The following is a 19,667-nucleotide window of genomic DNA, read 5'->3' on the forward strand; positions in this document are numbered from 1 at the left end:
CTGCCAGGAGTATGAATTCTTACAGGCTTTCTGGAAACATTGACTATAATCAAAATGAGGTGGGCATGCTGTCCTTGAAACAGACACAGACCTACAACTAAGATTAAGCCAGTCAACATCCTAGCATAAATAGGAAAAGAGGCTTATAAAGGTCTACCCTAGCTGAGAAGCTACTGACAACTGATGGCTGATTCAGGAGGAAGAGTAAGTTTTTCTTCAAGAATGCAGTCTCTGAAAGGCTGCTCATGATGACCCTATACCCATGTACATACAGGCAGCACTAAGTGGACTTAGTGGGTTTAAAAAAAGAGGCAATTGGAAAGATGGCTCAGTATTAAGGGCACTAGCTACTCTTGCAGATGACCCAGGTTTGATTCCCTGTACCCACATGGTGGTTCACAACCATTTGTAACTACAACCTCAAGAAATCCAACATCCACTTCCAGCTTCCCTGCACTAGACACATATGGTACACAGACACATATGCAGGCAAAACACTTATACACATACAAAAATTTAAAGAGAGAGAGCACATAAAGCTGGAGGTGAACTGGGTTCATAGCGAAAGAATTGCAGAGGAAGAAATGGGGGTAGATTTGACCAAAACAGCTATATATATGTGAAATTCTTAAATAATAAAAAAGAAACACTTCACTTCTGAGAATTTTTTTCATTATATTCCCATACCCTTGTAGAATGAAGTTCAGATGTGGTCCTTCACGTCAGAATGCAGCAAAGAGTACAACTCCCCCAACTGTGGAAAGCATATATTATTGTGCATTCAAACTATGCAATATTGTACATTATGGAAAGATGCAAGTTCTTTATGTGCTAACAAATGAACATAAGACACAAAACATGGTGTACTATATCCTATCATTGCGTTTAAAAAGCCCAATCCAAGAAAGACAATATACAAGTAGACATGGATGTGGGGTATGTTTCTTTGATATGATACTATACTATGGAGTATTTCTGAATAGAAATTTCTGAAAAGAAAAAAAAAAGAAATTTCTGAAAAGAAACCTGTGATGCTGTAGGTGACTTGAAAAACAAAGATTTTCATTGTTATGTCACCTGAATCTTTTGATGCCTCCAGCATGAGAATCCATTTGCTTAAAGACTAGTTTGCTTGGCATTGTAAAATAAAGCAACAGAGTTAGGTGGTCTGGCTAATCCTGGACAGCCTGAATTTGGTGTTTAGAGACCTAAGTTGCTCTGACTCTAAAAGAGCTTTCATGACAGCAGGTGGAATGGAAACAGATAGAAAGCTATAGAGAATTAGGAGCACGAGACAGGCTTTATTTCTGTTATGCTTTGAACTAGGCAAGCAGAAAGACCATCCCCAGCACACTTGATTGTGACAGAGAGGCAGCGTGAAAAATCCATTTCTCTGTGATTCCATGAGGGCAGTGTGGCCTTTTACCCACCAAGATTTGTCCCAGTACTCAGATCCCACCCAAGATACAATGAGAAGCTAATTGACTATACATTGTTATGTAGTATAACTAGACACAGAACAATGAGTGCTGTTCATGTATGGACTTGCCACTCTATTGTATGAAGGAGCATGGAACAACTTAAAAGAAGGAGGCCTAGATTCTTCAGAACAACTCTAATTGAGAAAGAAATGTGGCTCCATGCTGGAAGACAGAAATTGAGGACAAATATACTGATATGTGTGGCCTTGTGAGACAGGAATCAGGAACAACATTCGACCAATAAGAACGTGAGCTGTAGACTTATAGACTTGTATGTGGCTTAGAAGTACCAAAACACGTCATATGAGGGTCTGGAGGGGCTAGAGGGGCTAGGGAGGAAGGTGGGGGTATGACATAGCAGTATCTCTTCAATCAAGTGATTCCCTATACTGCTTTCATGCTAAACTGTAGCTTCACACGTAACAAAACTCTTATTCCTCAGGTTTCATACATACTGCTCAAAGCCTTCCATGAGGCTGAGCTTTGGTGTCTGGCTTGGGCTGAGGCATCAGTTAGGATGATTGAAGAGGAGGTCTGGGCTGCAAAAAAGAAAGCATCTCAGGACCAGTGTCTGGGTACAGAGTCAGTCTGTAATGTCTTCCTGGAGAAAAGGGTTCCAGAGGAGAGATGTCCTTCACCTGCCTTATGAATATTTTTGGTTTATTTTTCTCGGGAGAGAGAACATTGCTTTTGGTGTTTAAGGATTGACCAGAGACATCCTAATATTAGGAGTTTCAGTGTTGAACCTGAGATGCCATATAAAGTGAAATGGGATGGACAGTAAGAGAAGATGCTAACCTGTGTTCAAAAAGCATATACCAATTGAAGAGTCAGAAGGCCATGCTAGAACTGCCTACTTCATATATGTGCTGGTTGGTTTTATGCCAACATGACATAAGCTACAGTTATCTCAAAGGAAGGAACCTCAATTAAGGAGATGACTCAGTAAGATTCAATTGTAGGCAAGTCAGCAGGGCATTTTCTTAATCATTGATTGATGTGGAAGGACCCAGCCCATTATGGGTAGGGCAACCTTAGGCTTATGGTCCTGGTTTGTATAAGAAAGCAGATTGAGCAAGCCTAAGGGAGCAAGCCAATATGCAGCACTTTTCCATAGCCTCTCTGCATCAGTTCCTGCTTTGGCTTCCCTAAATGGAATGTAACTCAGAATAGATAAACCAAATAATACCTTTTATTCCCAAGCTGTTTATAGTTGTATGCTATCACAACAATAAAAACTCAAACTAAGACAACACCCCAGGGCTGTACTCACCTCCAGGCATGACAAGGCCAACATCCTGCACTGTGAGCACAGATAGCTTCTCCTCTGAATCCACACGGATCACACCATAGGTCAGCCCATGCATAGATAGCACACCTCGCCCTGGTGGCTGGTTGCTGTCATCTGTGGGCCTAAAAGGATAGTTTTAGCTGAGTATATGCAAGGAAAGAAACCATTCTGTCTTTAGATGTGCACATCTTCACATATACATGTAATACCCATAGCCAGGTATGGGTAGGGAATCTTCTGGAGAGGAAGCTGGCTACCATCTGTACCAGCACTGAGTAGCACTTGTCTCCTGTTTATGCAGTGTTAGCTATCCAAGAGATGACCCCAGAGTTCTCAGGCTAAGTAAAAATGCCTTAGAATGTAAAGACAGCACAAGATCCTGTACTCTCCCGACACTCCCTCAGGACACTGGTCATAATAAATAAATCTGATTCATTATGCCCTTTCTGCTCTCCGAGGTCTGGTTTCCAAGTCTTGCAAATGGTGAACAAGAGAGAGCAACAAGAATATTCATAAGCTCAGGGAATAGAAAAGGTGAGCATCCTGGTTGTTCAGCCTCAGTTCAGATGTATGCTGTTTAAGCTTAAGCTCAATATCATATGCAATAAAGAATCTAAGTTCTATACTAAGCCATGCTGGGTAGGTCAATTACTTAGATGGCAGGTATGCTGTAAAAAACACTTTATGGTTTAGGAAGTATGGATTTTAGACAAGGCACAGTTGAAATAATGACCATGTCTTTATGTCCCCTGTTGCCAGCAGGCTCCAAGAACTGGAACCTCTGTAACTCCCTGGTCTTCAAACACCTCTATCCAAGACCCCAGCTCATACCCACTATGGGGTTTCTCATTGCTTTCTTCCTTCTTCTGCCTGGAACATTACTTCAGTAAACACACATACATACACACTCTTTCTCCAGATTTTCTCAATTATGAGACAAGAATTAATCAGCTTAATAAAGATACATCTGCCTACCACTCTCATTTCCAGAGCCTTGAGAATATGACTATGTGCAAGCCTTCCTCCATCCAACTCTACCATTCCTAAGAACAAGCAGCTGGGTTATTCATTTGAGCAGGAGCTAGCAATAAAAACCTTTTGATGAATAACTGTACTAAAGAAAAAGTCCAAGATTATAAACTTCAACAATTAAAGATTCTACCATCACATTTTAAAAATAATTTTCTTTATTTTTACTATATTTTAGTGATTGTGTGCATGTATGGGGGCATGCATGTGCTATGACCTGCATGTGGAGGACTTCTTCCACTATGTGGATCCCAGGGATTAAACTTGGGGTGTTAGGCTTAATGGCAAGTACCTCTACCTACTGAGCAATCTCATTAGCCCTGTTTCTATATTTTTCTGTGGGAAAATCTTTCACAGGGTCTTAAAATCTCTACATTGGTCTATAAACATGAGTTTATGGTTTAACTATGAATACTGTGAAGGTTTATGGAGAAGCTAAAGAAACAAAAGTTAAAATATGGGATAGTATAAAAGTTACAATTTGCAAAAGAAGCTCTTACTTGTATCAAGTAGTTGGGATGTTAAAAAGTGTCAAGAAATACAATTATTCTATTTATAAGAATTAATAGGGATAAGGCTAACCAACTATGAACATTTGCCTAAATAATAAGAAAGACCTATGTGAAACTGTCTGGAGTCAGTAAGGTAAAAAACAAACAAACAAACAAACAACAACAAAATACTACATAGCTGTTATTTCCTTGCCTTTGCTCTTTTCTGACTTCAAAAAACCAAAACTATAAAATGAAAAAACACAGCCCTCAGGAGCCCATTCACCCTTTTCCTACCCCATGATAACACTCTACAAAGACTTGATGTGCAAGCCAGGAGTTAAAATCTGTAGAATTAGAGCTGGGGAAGTATTTCATTTGGAACAGTGTTTGCCTAGACCACACAATCTCTAGTTCTGCATAAATTGAGTGTCATGGCATATGCTTGCAATCTTAGCACTTTGGAAGTGGAGGCAGGAGAATCAGGAGCTTAAAGTCATCCTTGGCCACATATAGCAAGTCCAAGGCCAGTGTAGGATACAAGGGACCCTGACTCAACAATAAATAAACAACAACAACTCCCCCTCCCCCCAATTCCTTAAAGCTGGTTGTGAGCTAAATTGCCCTCAAGGACAACCTTCCTGGTACCTATGCTAACCTTATTTGGAAACAGAACCTTCCCATACACAGCAAAATGCGATTATACTAGCTAAGTGTAGACCTTAAATCTAATTACAGATGTCTTCAGGAGATCCAAAGAAACACAGGCACAGGAGAATGTCTCATGAAGACAGAAACAGATTAGACTAACACACAACTCAAAGGATGCCCCAGCTATTGGCTACCTTCAGCAAGTGGAGGGAGATCTGTGACAGATGCACTCCCAGGGCCTCTAGAAGGCACAATTCTGTCCACACCTTGACTTTGGGCTTCAGACTCCAAGAGGAGAGAATTAAGTCTTTTTTTTTTTTTTTTTTTGTAATTTTTGAAGGCAGCAAGCTGCACTTCTTTGTTATGATAGCCTAAAACACTGATATATTCTTAGTAATAAAGGGGACAGAGTTACATAGAAGCAACATCTTTGGCTGGTTCTGACAATCCCAAGCATGGGAACATTGGCCACAAGCACACTTAGTGACAATGTGCTTTGCAAACCTAAAGCCAAGATGGTGGCATACTTTTAAGGCCCAATAGTTTGTGGTTTGTCATCTTAGTTGCAACATGTCTTTTCTACATTTGATAATAGTTGAAAAGATTCATAAATGTATTAAGTATCTTAAATTATGACTGTTTCAGAAGTGATTAAAACTAACCATGCTTTAACATAGTCTACTAGCACTCATTATATATAACAGACTCCCTTGCTGGGCAGAGGAAAAAGCCCCAGTTTTCTTCCTTACAGACTTACAAAATGCATGTCAAAAGGAAAGAGGAAAGGCTTATAAATTCCTAGCTACCTTCTGTATCCCTATCATTCCACCAGCTTCTTAACTTCTCCATGATACCTGGTATGCTTAATGGCTTCTTCTTCCTACTGATTGCAAACCTAACACTCTGATGTGTTTCAAGTCCAGAAATGCTAAGACCCTTTACAAAGGTATACTTATTCAAATCTCTATAGAAAGCCTATATAGGTACTATTTGCTTCACTTTCAGATTAGAAATTTAAGGCACAGACATGTTTCTTGTTGGTATTACAGAGTCCCTTACAAAATTAAGACCATAAATAGTTGATCCTGGCTTATGGTTTTAGAGAATAGTCTACCATAGTAGGGACGGCATGACAACACATGTGAGGCAGCTGGTCACATTGCAGCTGGAGCTTGGAACCAAAGAGATGAATATTGGTACTCAGATTGCTTTATCCTTTTATCCAGTCTAAGACTCTAGCCCATTGTACAGTGCTGTTCCACTGCAACTAACCCAATCTAGAAACTCTCTCATAGAAATGCCAGAGGTTTCTGTCCTATGTGGTTGTGGTGGTATTTTATTTGTGCTGAAATGTGGTGATAATTTATTTGTATGTTAGTAAATAAAGTTTGTGTGGAGATCAGAGGACATAGACAGCCAGCCAAAAACAAAAGTCAGGGGGTGGTAGCACACACCCTTAATCTGATCACATGGCAGGCAAAGTCTCTGTGTGTTCAAGGGCACAGACAAGCATGGTCCCAGTACCAACCATAGAGACCTGGAGGTCTGTACAGATGGGCAGTGATGAGGAAGTGAGGTGAATAGGCTAAGAGCCAATGAAAAGGCAGAACAGCAAGGCAATAAAGGCACAGGTTAAACAAGAAGAAGCTGGTTCTCTTGGGAAGCTACAGTGGCATGGTTAGCTGTGGCTATTCCTATTTCTCTGATCTCTAAGGCTTTCACCCCTGTATTTGGCTCTGTGTTCCTTATTTAATAAGACTGTTTATAAATTCATCTACATGTGGTTCTGAATCCTATTAAGCTGACAATCAATACTAACCATGGCATATGCTAATTGTACAAGTAACTGGTGGGCTTCAAAGTAGACCTCATACCCAAACTTGAACATTACTGGCCTCTCATCTGGATGGTTTCCCTGTCCCAATCACTGAGATAAAAATGCACATGTTAGCTGACTGAAGTTTTAGATGAATGTTTAAATGCAAATATATGAGTCATACACAAGCACATTCTCAGCAAAAACTAGTCAGATCAGGCAGCACAACTGGCAAAATTCTTACCAGCTCTGTAGTTCTACCCTGTCCCAGCAGTAATTTATTCACATGCCTATATAAAGCTCTGAACTCTAATATGAAAGTAAATACAAATTATGTGCATATGTAAACATATTTTCAATGAGAAGAAAAATCATAATATACATGGTTTCACACAAATACACCTCTGGATCTTTCCAGATGAGTGACTGTACATACCTACAATATATGTGCTGTATCAATGAATCCAGCTGTCTTAACTGACATATAATATTAAATAATAGGAACATTGGGTCATTTATTTTAGCTCAATTATTTTAGTATAATTTTTTAATTTTATTTAATTAACATTTTTTAATTTATTTTTATTTTTACATACTGACCACAATTTCCCCTCCCTCCTCTCCTCCAGTCACCTCAACCCCATCGACCCTTAACTCCATCTCCGTTCAGAAAGGGGCAGGCCTCCCATGGGCTTGAACAAAATATGGCACATCAAGGTGAGATAGGACTGAGCTCTTCCCCTGTATCAAGGTTATTCAAGGTAATTCATCATAGGGAACAGGATCCCCAAAGCCAGTTAAGACCAGGGAGGTCCTGATCTCACTGCTTAGGAGTCTTACAAACAGACCAAGCTACACAACTGTCACACACATGCAGAGGGCCTAGGCCTATAACTGAAGTTTTTTTGGTCCTGACCAGCTTCCGTGATCCTGTGGTCAGGACAAATTTCTCTCACCCACCAGTCTCACAGCCGATCAGACCCAAGTAAACACACAGAGACTTATATTACTTATAAACTGTATGGCAGTGGCAGGATTTTTGTTATCTAGTTCTTATATCTTAAATTAACCCATTTATATAATTCTATACCTTGCCATGTGGCTCATGGCTTACTGGTATCTGTACATCTTGCTTTTCATGGCAGAGGTGGCTGGCAGTGTCTCCTTTTCTCAGCCTTCCACTTCCCAGAATTCTCCTCTCTGCTTATTCCGCCTATACTATACTTCCTGCCTGGCAACTGGCCAATCAGCATTTTATTTATCAACCAATCAGAGCAACACATTTATAGCATACAGAAAGACATCTTCAGCACTTCCTTTTTTCTTTTTTTCAAACAGGAAGGTTTTAACTTTAACATAGTAAAATTACATATAACAAAACAATTATCAAGCAAAAATTATAGTTATAATATCTAGTCTATTTGTATTTGGCAAAATTAAAGAAGATATCCTATCTATCCTATATTTGTGAGTCTAAGGTTTCATATCTAACTTATCTTTTATCATAACTATGGAAATTATAACTATCTAGTCTTCAACTACATCAAAGACCTCAGAAGGATATAATATTACCTGAGAAATGGGAGAAGGACACAAGCAACTTTTGGGAGTCTTGTGAGAGAGAGAGATAGCTGGCAGCCTGGACAGTCATTTCACTGTCCAGAAAGTCTAAATTTTTAAAACATTTTAAATGCCATATTCTGTAGGTCTTCAAAGTGTTTGAAGACTATCTACCTAATTGAATCATATCTATGTATACCTAGAAAACTTAACATGACTATAAGTTTGACTATCATAGAAGACTAAATATTAATCTGTATTTCTTAATTATCCATTACAATCTAAATGAGTTACATAAACATAATAAGTCCAATGAGAGTAGAAATATTATACAGTATAACAAAATTAAGTTTAAATTTGTATCAATACACTAAAATCCATAGCAATATAAGACAATTCTAAACAAGTTGTTGCTCTTTAAAAGTAGGTTCATTAATCTACCCTTTCATCTTATTATATCTACACTGTCCCCTTTTCTTCTTTAGAAAGAGACTGTATTTATAATTAACCTGTTTTAAATAAAAATATTGGTTTTTCTCTGTCCCATACCAGAGGGCTCTTCTGATATGGGACAGAAGAATCTTTCAACTTTTTTTTTTTTAACAATATGTTTGGGTTTAGAGAAGGAGTGAGCCAATTCCATCTCCAAAGCCACTTGGTATATTTGGGAATTTGGGCGTAGCTTCTCATACTACTTCCTGCTGGGTGAGGGTGCTGTATTCTTATGGGTACATAAAGAAAATTTTAGGATTATGGAGTAGTTTGTGAGGCTGTATTGTGTGAACCAGTTGTCTTGAAACCATTCTGGATGTTGGATTATCTGGGCTATGGTGTCATTGGAGAACTTTCAGGCAGTCTTGGCTGGTCAAACCTGAAGTATCTTAATCTGGAACAAATCCATAGCCTCTAGCTTTCTGTGGAAACAAAAGCTGAGCCTCCTTTCCAAAGCGACACAGGCCAGTCCCATCAGGCTCCCTAACTGTTAGTTCAGAGTCCCTGTGCTCCCATGAGCTCATGTCAGCAGTCTCTGTAGGTTCCTCCATCATGACCTTGATCCCTCTGGCTCATACAATCCCTCCTTTCTTTCTTCAGGAGGACTCCCAGAGCTCGACCCAGTGCTTGGCTGTGGGTCTCTACATCTGCTTCCATCAGTTACTGGATAAAGGCTCTCTGATGACAATTAGAGTCAATTATTTACCAATCTGATTATAGTAGATGGCCAGTTTGGGCACCCTCTCCACCACTGCTAGGAGTCTTAGCTGCAGTCATCCTTGTGGATTCCTGGAAGTTTCCCTAGCACCAGGTTTCTTCCTATCCTCGAAACGCTCCCCCCAATCAAGATGTGTCTTTCCTTATTCTCCCCTCCAATCTCGCCTCCAACCCGCTCCTTCAAGTTTCCATCTGCCCACACCCCACACCCTGCCCCCCAGTTTACACAGGAGATCTCTCCTATTTCCCCTTCCAGGAAAATCCATGCATCCACCTTTGGGCCCTCTTTGTTATCTAGCCTCTCTGGGGCTGTGGACTGTAGGATGCTTATTCTGTACTTTACTCCTGATACCCAATTATGAGTGGCTTTCCTTTCCCTCTAACATAATGGGAATATACTAGCATTATCTCATTGATTAGACCTGTATGCAGCACTGGATGCATGCAGTTATACTTACATGTATTCATATGTGTGTGTGTGTGTGTGTGTGTGTGTATATATATATATATATATATATATATATATATAGTATCCCTGTGCAGAGATGAGAAGAGGTTATTTCTAGACCATGACCATAGGTCAGGAGCAGAAACAGGTGCCAAAGCAGAAACAGGTGCCAAACTCAGGTGGTCTTAAGAATCTGCTTCTCGCCATAGTGCTCAGCTGTCCCCCAGCAGTCTGCATTACTTAATTTTTTACCTAAGTTGATGAAAGCAGCATTTATCTTCCTTGTTTCAGTTGTGTTTTCTTGACGATTATATTAGATTTGTTCCAGCAGCATTATTTGTAATAGCTAGAACCTAGAAGCAATCTATATACCCCACAAGTGAAGAATGAATAGAGAAAATGTGGTACATATATACAATGGAGTACTACTCAGCTGTAAAAAGCAAAAACAATGACATCATGAAATTTGAAGGCAAATGAATGGAACTAGAAAATATCATCCTGAGTGAGGTAACCCAGACTCAGAAAGAAAGACAAACATGGTAAATACTCACTCATAAGTAGATACTAGATATAAAGCAAAGGATAATCAGACTACAACCCACAGCTCCAGAGAAGCTAAGAAACAAGGAGGACCCTAAGAGGAATGTACAGATCACCTTGGGAAGGGGAAACAGGAGCTCCCAATGAACAAACTGAGGATGAGGAGGGGCAATAGAGGGTAGGGGATGGGGATGAGAACATGAGGGAACGGGATGGTCAAGCTAGAACAGGGAAAGAGTGGAAGAGCAATGAAAGATATACCATGATAGAAGGAGACTTCATGGAGTAAGGGAGAAACCTGGTGCTAGGGAAATTCCCAGGAATCTACAAGGACAACCCCAGATTAGACTACTAGCAACATTGGTGAGGGTGCCTGAAGAAGAGCGATTACATGAGCAGGGTGTGTGTGTGTGTGTGTGTGTGTGTGTGTGTGTGTGTGTGTGTGTGTCAAGATCATGATGGGAAAATCTACAGAGACAACTGAACCAAGCTCAAAGGAATTCACAAACTTTAGAGAGACAGCTGTGGAACCTGCATGGAACTGTACTAGACCCTCTGCATAGGAAGAAAGTTGTGTAGTGTAGCTGGGTCTGTTTGAAGGGCCCCTGGCATTTTGATCAGGATCAGGATCTATCCCTGGTGCATGAGCAGTCTCTCTGGACCCCATTACCTATGGGTGGACACCTTGCTCACCCCTGATAAAGCAGGGAGGGGCTTGGTCCTGCCTCAATGGAATGCACCAGGCTTAGCTCTTCCCCCATGGGAGAACTCTGTTGCAAAGGAGGGGAGGAGGGGTGGGAGGGAAGGTAGAGGGAGAGTAGGATGAGAGATGAGAGGGGGAATCTGTGGTTGGTATGCAAAATGAATTAAAACAAAAGGGAGAGCAAAAAAGGGTTAATTTTGGCTCACAGTTCCAGAGGGAATACTGTCCATTATGGTGTAGAAGGTATGTCAGCAGGAGTATAAGGCTGGTCAGTTCTTTCCATCAGTAGTCCAGAAGCAGAGAGTGAATGAACAGAAAGTGGGGCCAGGATATGAAAGTCCTAGGCCCACCCTCAATGACTTATTTCCTCCAGCAAGGCTCCACTTTCTAATAATTCCATTACATTCCTGAACAGCACTACTAACTGGGGACCAAGTGTTCAAATGCATGAGCTTATGGGGGGGCTTTTAACATTCAAACACATAAATTATTAACAGAATTACATCTTTTTCTATCACTTACTGTTCAAGGAAATAAGGAAATAACAATACTTTAAGTAGATAAAAAGAGATGGTGAAATGAAAAAAAAGTGCTGATAAGCAGAATCCAGACAGATTCAAAACACTTACTGCAATAATCAATATGAGCCAATTGAACAATGGCTGACAAAGACAGAAACCCATTTGTCAACCTCCAGGCTCAGCTCAAAAATGGAAGAATATGCTCATGACTACAGCAATGAGTGCCTACAAAGAACACGCTTCAAGAAAAGTGAGTACAGCAATTTCCAGGAACGTTAAAAGGATTCTCCATCTAGAGATATGGAAGGAGGAAAATACACAGCTATGTATTGTACACAGTGGTGCAATCATGTACAAAAAGCAACTTAACAGAAACAGTGAAAGCAGCATTTCACCCTTGGCAATGTGGCCTCATAAGAAATATGCTGTAAGGTAAATGACTTCAACCTGTGAGTATACTACTTAAAATATGCCCAGCATTTCCTCCCCTTTCCATGGCATTTCCAATCTCTGTAAAGCATTTGATAAGCTATTAGCTAATCTTGTTGTATTATACCTGAAGAAATAGCTACCATAAATTTCAAACTAGAGTTTGCTATTGCCAATAGCAGGCAGAGCCAGGCAAGCCTCAAAAAGCATTAACACAAAATAAACAGAGGCAAGTAAATAACAAGTAGTCATGATGATTCCTTTCCCAGGGCTTAATAGAGTAAAGGTGACTACATTTACAAAGTCTTGCTGCCATCTGTCATTCACTTACTGTTTGCAAGAGAGCAAACAAAGGTCTTTCCATTTTCTCATTGTATATAGGTAATCTCCAATGGAACAATTAACTGAGAAACACTGGGTTATTTGGGGAGGAAACAAACAGGGGCAATAACATGTTTCCTTCCCCTTGTGTATAACATTCACTGTATTACTTCTATATAACAGTTCATTACAGAACATACACACAATAATAAGCAGCTAGGATTTCTTGAACTCCAGCTATGTATCAGGCATATTTTTAAACACTCAAAGTAGCTGAACCTAAGCCTATAGTGCAGGTACTTTTTCATCCTCAGGACACATGAAGAATCTAGTTACAAAGTCAGTAGGGAACAGTAAGGAGATGGAGACACATAAAGACCAATAACCTCCAAAGGAGACTAGCTGACGAGGGTACTGATGCAGAGACAGCAAGCAAGACTTGGCTCCTTCCCTGGAATTCAGAAATGTGTCCCCACAGAAAATGTGCTCTACCTGGTAGTATCAAAGCAGCTCATTCACCTGAGTGTGATGGCACTAATGCCTGTCACCCCTAATCAGAGAATGTGAGAGTAAAAGAAGGAGAACCAGGAGTTCAAGGCCAGCCTTGGCTACACAGCAAGTTAGAAGTCAGCCAAGGATATGTAAGTCTCAGCAAATAGTCCAAAGTAGCTTTGGCAATGCTGCTTCTGTGAGAGATTGTCTGGACTTCTAGTAAATCAATTGCTAAAATGCTACTATGAAACTCACTTGAGGAGGGTTTCTTCAGAACTGCTGAGCAGGGCCGGGAAGGAGGTACTTTTTCTAGGACAGCTGCTTTGCTCTAGAGTCACAAAGCCATTACTGAAGGCTTTACTTCCGGATGGTGTAAGCTAGTATTAAGGTGCCTGGGTCACCAGGCCGTGTGTAGATGCAGAGTATCTCCACTGATTATCAATCTTCTTTAGAGGGAACTTTTTTTTTTTTTTTGGTTTTTCAAGACAGGGTTTCTCTGTGTAGCTTTGCGCCTTTCCTGGAACTCACTTGGTAGCCCAGGCTGGCCTCGAACTCACAAAGATCCACCTGCCTCTGCCTCCCGAGTGCTGGGATTAAAGGCGTGCGCCACCACCGCCCGGCTAGAGGGAACTTTTTAAACTGAAGGAAAAATAGTTCACAATGGTCCTAATAAGTTAACAGCACCATTATATCCATTTGCTTTGAAGGTTAGAAAAAAGATACTTATTTTAACAAATACTATTTGTGGGGAATTTTTCAGAATACATGGAGAAATTCAAGGTGAAAAAAATTCCCTAATTCAATGTTTAGTGTGAAAGACATGATAAAATTCAACAAATAAATAAAGCCATGCTTTTGGACAGTGAAGTTACAAAGTAAAACCAGGGCACAATGCAGTTTTCTTTCTCTTCTTTCATATGAGCAATACTTACTATTATGCTTTGAATGTGAAATGTGTTCCACAGTCTCTTGTGTTTGAACACTTGTTTCCCTGATGGTGGTGTTATTTGGGAAGGTTGTGAAACCTTGGGAAGGTAGGATCTAACTTTAGAAAATGGTTTACTTTGCAAGTGTTAGCAGCTATCTATGTGGCAAGAGCAGAAAGGACAAAGTCAGCCCATTCTAGGCACAGGGTGGAGGCCAGTTCGTCACTGTTCTTTCCTCTGTACATGTTCCTTCTCTATCATAATAAGCTTCTGAGTGCAATTTAATTCAACCCAGTGTGGTGATCTGAATGAAAATGCTCCCATAGATTCATAGAGAGTGGTGATATTGGAGGTGTGGCCTTCTTGGAGCAGGTATAGTCTTATTGGAGAAAGTGTGTCACTAGGGGGGTAGGCTTTGAGGTTTCAGAAGCTCAAGCCAAGCCTTAGTGGCTCAGTCTCTCTTCCTCCTGCTGCCTTCAGATCCAGATTTCAACTCTCAGTTACTTCTCCAGCAGCACGTCACCATGCTTCCTGCCATGATAAAGGACTAAACCTCTGAACTGTAAGCTAGCCCCAATCAAATGTTTTCCTTTGTAAGAGTTGCTGTGGTCATATGTGTCTTCACAGCAATAAAAAGGCTAAGACAACAAGTAACAGAAGAAGCCTTGTGGTCAGGATCTAAGGAATCAAGACAAGTGAACAGAAGACAACTGCTCTCTTGGTGTTCCTTAAGCCTGGCTCTCATTAAGGCGATTTTCATCTCTAAAATATTGTGATGAGATTTTTATAATTTTTCCTAAATTGTTCTTTATCTTCCTGTGTTCTAAAAATGAAACTATGGTTCTCCAATTTTGTTTGTTTGTTATTAAGTAATCATGAACACTCTTGAAATATTCATGTTAATTTGTGGACTAGTTTTATAATTTTTTTTCTTTTTACAACTCTTCGTCCTTGATTACATCCTAGGAAGAAACTACTTGATTTCATTATTAGATGGGCATCAGATGGTGGAGTATTGCCTTTTGGTTATCCTTTTCCTCTTAATTTTCTCCAAGACTTTAATCCTATGACTGATTTTCAAAAAGCAGACGATGACTATAGAGACAGGGGCATCTTTATTATTTCTCTGGAATTATATTTCGATTGCTCTTTTACGTTATCATTACTTTTCTTTGCTAGTATCAAGGTACTGAAGCAGAATCTTATCATTAAAAACTTATGAAATGTTTTTTAATTGAATAAATTGTTACAATGTAGCATAAAAAAGTAAAATATCATGTGGGGATATGGCTCAGTGACCAATAGAATTGACTGCTCTTTCAGGGGAGCCAGGTTCAATTCTACATAACAACATGGAGATTCCAAGAGATCTGATGCCATCTTCTGGCTTCTCTGTCATATACACAGGCAAAACACCCATACACATAAAAATTTAAAAATGATTTTTAAAGGTCAAATATGGATGGGTATGATACTGCATATCTGCAATTTTTCCATATTTGGGAGGTAGAGGCAAGAATATCAGTTAGTATCATAAACTAATAAAATCAAGTATGTTCTCTTTCTGTATCCTGTATATAAAATAGACCTAGATGTCAGGCTACTAGGGGCCAGAAAAACATCTGCTAGATTATTTTTATTTATTTATTTTTGGCTTCGATCCTTCTGATGAGTTTGGTACCATACTCCATGTTTCCCTAGTATTTTTCAATTTTACAATTTGCCTTGAGGAAACGGGAACATATAAAATATTATGGGATGGCGAATGTAGGAAAGAAGTTAGTTTTTAATACTTGAGTGTCTCTGTCTGTTTTCTCTTGTTATAACAAAATGTTATACAGACTGATCAACAAGAAGAATAGAGGTTTGTTGAGCTTCCAGTTCTGGGTTTGGAAGAAATCCAAGAACAGGTTGCTGGCACTGGTAAATACCTTGTAAGTATCATAACATGATGGAAGGACTCACATGACAAGATAGGGCAAGCATGCTAATCTCCTATTTCTTTCTCTCTTCATATTAAGCCATTATTGTCATCATGGAACAATGACCTCAACTAATCCCAATCATCCTCTAAAGGCCTTACCTCCAGACACCATTAACACATGGATTTGAGGACCAAGTTTCCAACAACACCCAAACCACAACATTTAGTAAATAAATATATTCTATAGGAAGTCAGAGCATAACAGTATGACTTCCTGCTATCACCTGCCTGACCCTCATGAAGATAGGAACACATGTAAATAGAGATGCATGCATATAGGCACACATAAAGGTGAGGTCATATACTGTTCTTGCTACTTTCTGTTAACTCCTGATATTAAAAAGTTTCAACATGCCACTTCAATAATGTTAATTCTGCTTGGGGACTACCTTTCTCTGAGAACACTGACCATATTAGTCACAGTAATCATCTGCCTTTGGCAACCACACAATGAGGCACATCACCCTAAGGCTGGCTATCAGCCTGCTCCCTTTCCCCATTGCTCACCACGCTCTTCTGCTGGCTCTTAGAAGCATTTCTGCATTCTGTCCATCTATCAAGAAGGACACTGGAGGTTTCATTCATTATACATGACCCAGAACCTTCCAGTATGTTTTATTTTTGTGCAAGACACACTTTGTATTACTTATAAGATAAAACCATGGTAAGATACTCAACAGTTAGTGGGCCATGGTTACCACCTCACCAGGTCTGAAGCCTTGAAAAGACTTGACTTCACATTTCCAAAAGCCTGACCCATGGGCATGTCCTTACTAGCACTCATGGCCCAGATGCAGGAGCCACCTAAACAACTTTCCCAGCTTGCTGATTTTTGGGTGTGTGTGATTGTGTGTGTGTTTTTTCTCTTTTTTTTTTTTTTAAAGAAGAAAACCACAAAGAGATAAATGTGCCAAAGGGCTAAAAATCTACCAAGAGTACACAAATGCATTTGCAATTTTATCTTCATGGATTACCATGGATAATAATTGAACATCTTTTAATTAAGTAGACTAAAAGGCAGATAAGCAATCAGCTGCACTGTAATGTTTACTGGAAGTTCAATCTTTCCTTCATTACCAGGGCAGAGAAAATTGACCCTGGAAGAATATTAAACATGGGACACAATTTGCTTAGATGACAACATAGAAAAAATGTCAGTCCTCCTAACCCACTTCAAGCCAGAGTAATTAGTCCTCTGAAGTCTTTTCTCTACAACAGAACAACAAAATCTAACAGCCAAATGCTTGCTTTCCTTTAGAAACTGCAAGCATTAGGCAAACTACACATGATGGTTAATTTGGACTGTCACCTTGATTGGACTATGAAACACTTTGGATACTAGTAAGACACCCCTTTGGGTATGTCCAAGGGGGGGGGGCATGTCCAGAGAGAATTAACTGAAGGGAGAAGTTAAATAGAAGATCCTCCTTAAATGTGGACAGTACTGCCCCATGGGCTGGGATCCTGGAATAAAAAGGAAGAAAATGAGAGAGCAGAGTCCCATCATTGCCTACTCTCTGCTTCCTGGTCTGCAGAGAGTGAGCAAGCAGCTGCTTCATGTTCCCATCACCAGAGAGCTGCCTCCCACGATATTTTACCCCACCATGATAAACCATGTCCCCTTAAAGCATGAACCAACACAAATACCTCTTTTAAGCTGATTCTTGTCAGGTATTTGATAACAAAAATGAAAGCAATGAGAAATCATACAACATGAGGAGTGCAACATCATCTAAACTATACTTTATGAGATATTTAAGAAGCCCCATTTTGTCTTTGCACTAAAATCTTTAATGAAGCTTTTCCATAGCCCCAGGTAAAATAGTTTCATAGGCTATATCAAAACTACTTTTCTTTTTAAAAAAATGATTTACTTTTTCTATACATTGTTATTTTCCTAGCCCTTATATATCTGTGTGAGGGTATTGAATCCCTGGAAATGAAGTTACAGGGTTGTGAGCTGCCATGTGGGTGCTTGGAGGTCATCTGGAAGAGCAGCCAGTGCTCTTAATTGCTAAGCTATCTCTTGACCCAGCAACGCTATTTCTCTTTAACCTAATAATACAGCATCAGAGTTCTCACACATGAAAAATTCATATCAAGTACACAAAGCATGTTTTGGAGAAGGTAGTATGGAGTCAACACAAATGAAGTGAGAGTCACTTGTGTCAGCTCATTTCCCCAAAACAATAATCCTCATCATCCTATCCATAGGATACAATACGTGAAACATCAGCCAGAGGACACTTTTCTCTGTTCATGTATTTTAGAAACAATCCAGAGAGAATGTTGAAACAAATGCAAGTATGTATAGCATTTTCATCAAATGTATTCAGGAACAAATTAAATGAAGAATGAGAAAAACACAGAATATAAACTAAGGAAGCGTGCTTTGTTTCCTAAAGATACTCAGTGTTCATCAGTGTTGAGTGCAGCACTACTCATAACAGCCAACTTATGGAAACAAACTAGGTATCCAACAACAGAGCAAACCATAAGGAAAACATGGCACATATACACAGTGGGGTTGTTTTATAGCCATAGAAGAGAGTAAACTTGGGTTGTGTAGGGAGTACAGTGAGGAATAAGCATTGGAGAAACCGGGATTGTCAATCACTATTTTCTTCAACAGAAGGAAATGAATGATGTCTAGTCACCTGGAATGCCAGAGTGAAAAGTAGTCAATCAACCTGGTGATTTTTGCTGTTCTATTAGGAGCCAGCCTCCACCTGAGTCCCCTCGATATACTGAGCAATGTTCAGGCCCTAATCTACCTCAGTGAAAAGAACATATTCCTATGACAGAGGCCCCACATACTTTGCATCCTCCACCAATAGAATTCACCCTTATGCTTATCACAGAACCTTCCTCTAGGCCAGTGGTTCTCAATCTGTGGGTCAAGATCCCTTTGGGGGACGTCCATCAGATATCCTGCATATCAGATATTTACATTACGATCCATTACCATAGCAAAATTACAGTTATGAAGTCACAATGAAATAATTTTATGATTGTGGTTTACCACAACATGAGGAACATTATTAAAGGACCACAGCATTAGGAAGGTTAAGAACCACTGCTCTAGGCACTAGTCCTGAACTCTGTTTATCAGCTAACAGAATTCATCCTTATTTTAAAGGTCATAGGTCACAAGTTCTACAAGTTCTACAGGTCACAAAGTAAACCATGAGGTCAGTCTCAGGAAAGGTATGACCCAGTGCCTGCAAAGATGGTACTGAGTTTCATTCTTCACCTCTCTGGGATGTCTCCCTACAGGCTGTGAGGCTTGTGGGTAGCGGAACAGAAGGGGAGGGTGCCCAACAAGGCTGTCTGTAGAAAAATCGATGCAGTTGGAAACAATCACATTAAATGAAGTTAGCCAGTCTCAAAAAGGCAAATATTGTAGGTTTTCTCTTGTTTGTAGTTCCTAGATTTTATATTGTCATGTATAGGAATGGATACATATATTAAATGAAAGGAGAAGTAATATTCAGTGGAAAAAAGGCTTAATGGGAGCAAGGAGGAGTGAAGAAAGAAAGATCAGAGGAACAGGCTGGGGGTAGAATATGCTCAAGACATGATATATACCTTTAAGAAAATAAATATAGTCAATACCGAAAGGAATTATCTTTTTTTTTGCAGTCAGTCATCTCAGGAAGTCTAATCCCAATAGTTAATTATAAAGAACTGCTTACAACACTAGCATTGGTTTAAATATGCATAACAATTAAATAAGAATTTAGCTACTTTTTAAGGCTGAGAACTGTGACCA

General features: G+C 39.7%; 1 protein-coding gene across 4 annotated transcripts in view; it reads right to left on the reverse strand.

Moving 5' to 3' along the window:
- Dip2c (disco interacting protein 2 homolog C) overlaps nucleotides 1–19,667 on the reverse strand; it is a 408,405-nt gene that overhangs the window by 67,662 nt on the left and 321,076 nt on the right. For all 4 annotated transcript variants that reach the window (XM_028859456.2, XM_028859459.2, XM_028859474.2 and 1 more), the window contains one exon: nucleotides 2,755–2,894. In XM_028859456.2, the coding sequence (XP_028715289.1) occupies nucleotides 2,755–2,894 (140 nt within the window). The remainder of the gene's footprint in view (nucleotides 1–2,754; nucleotides 2,895–19,667) is intronic.

This window comes from Peromyscus leucopus, chromosome 5 (assembly GCF_004664715.2).
Source record: "Peromyscus leucopus breed LL Stock chromosome 5, UCI_PerLeu_2.1, whole genome shotgun sequence".
Lineage (NCBI taxonomy): Eukaryota > Metazoa > Chordata > Mammalia > Rodentia > Cricetidae > Peromyscus > Peromyscus leucopus.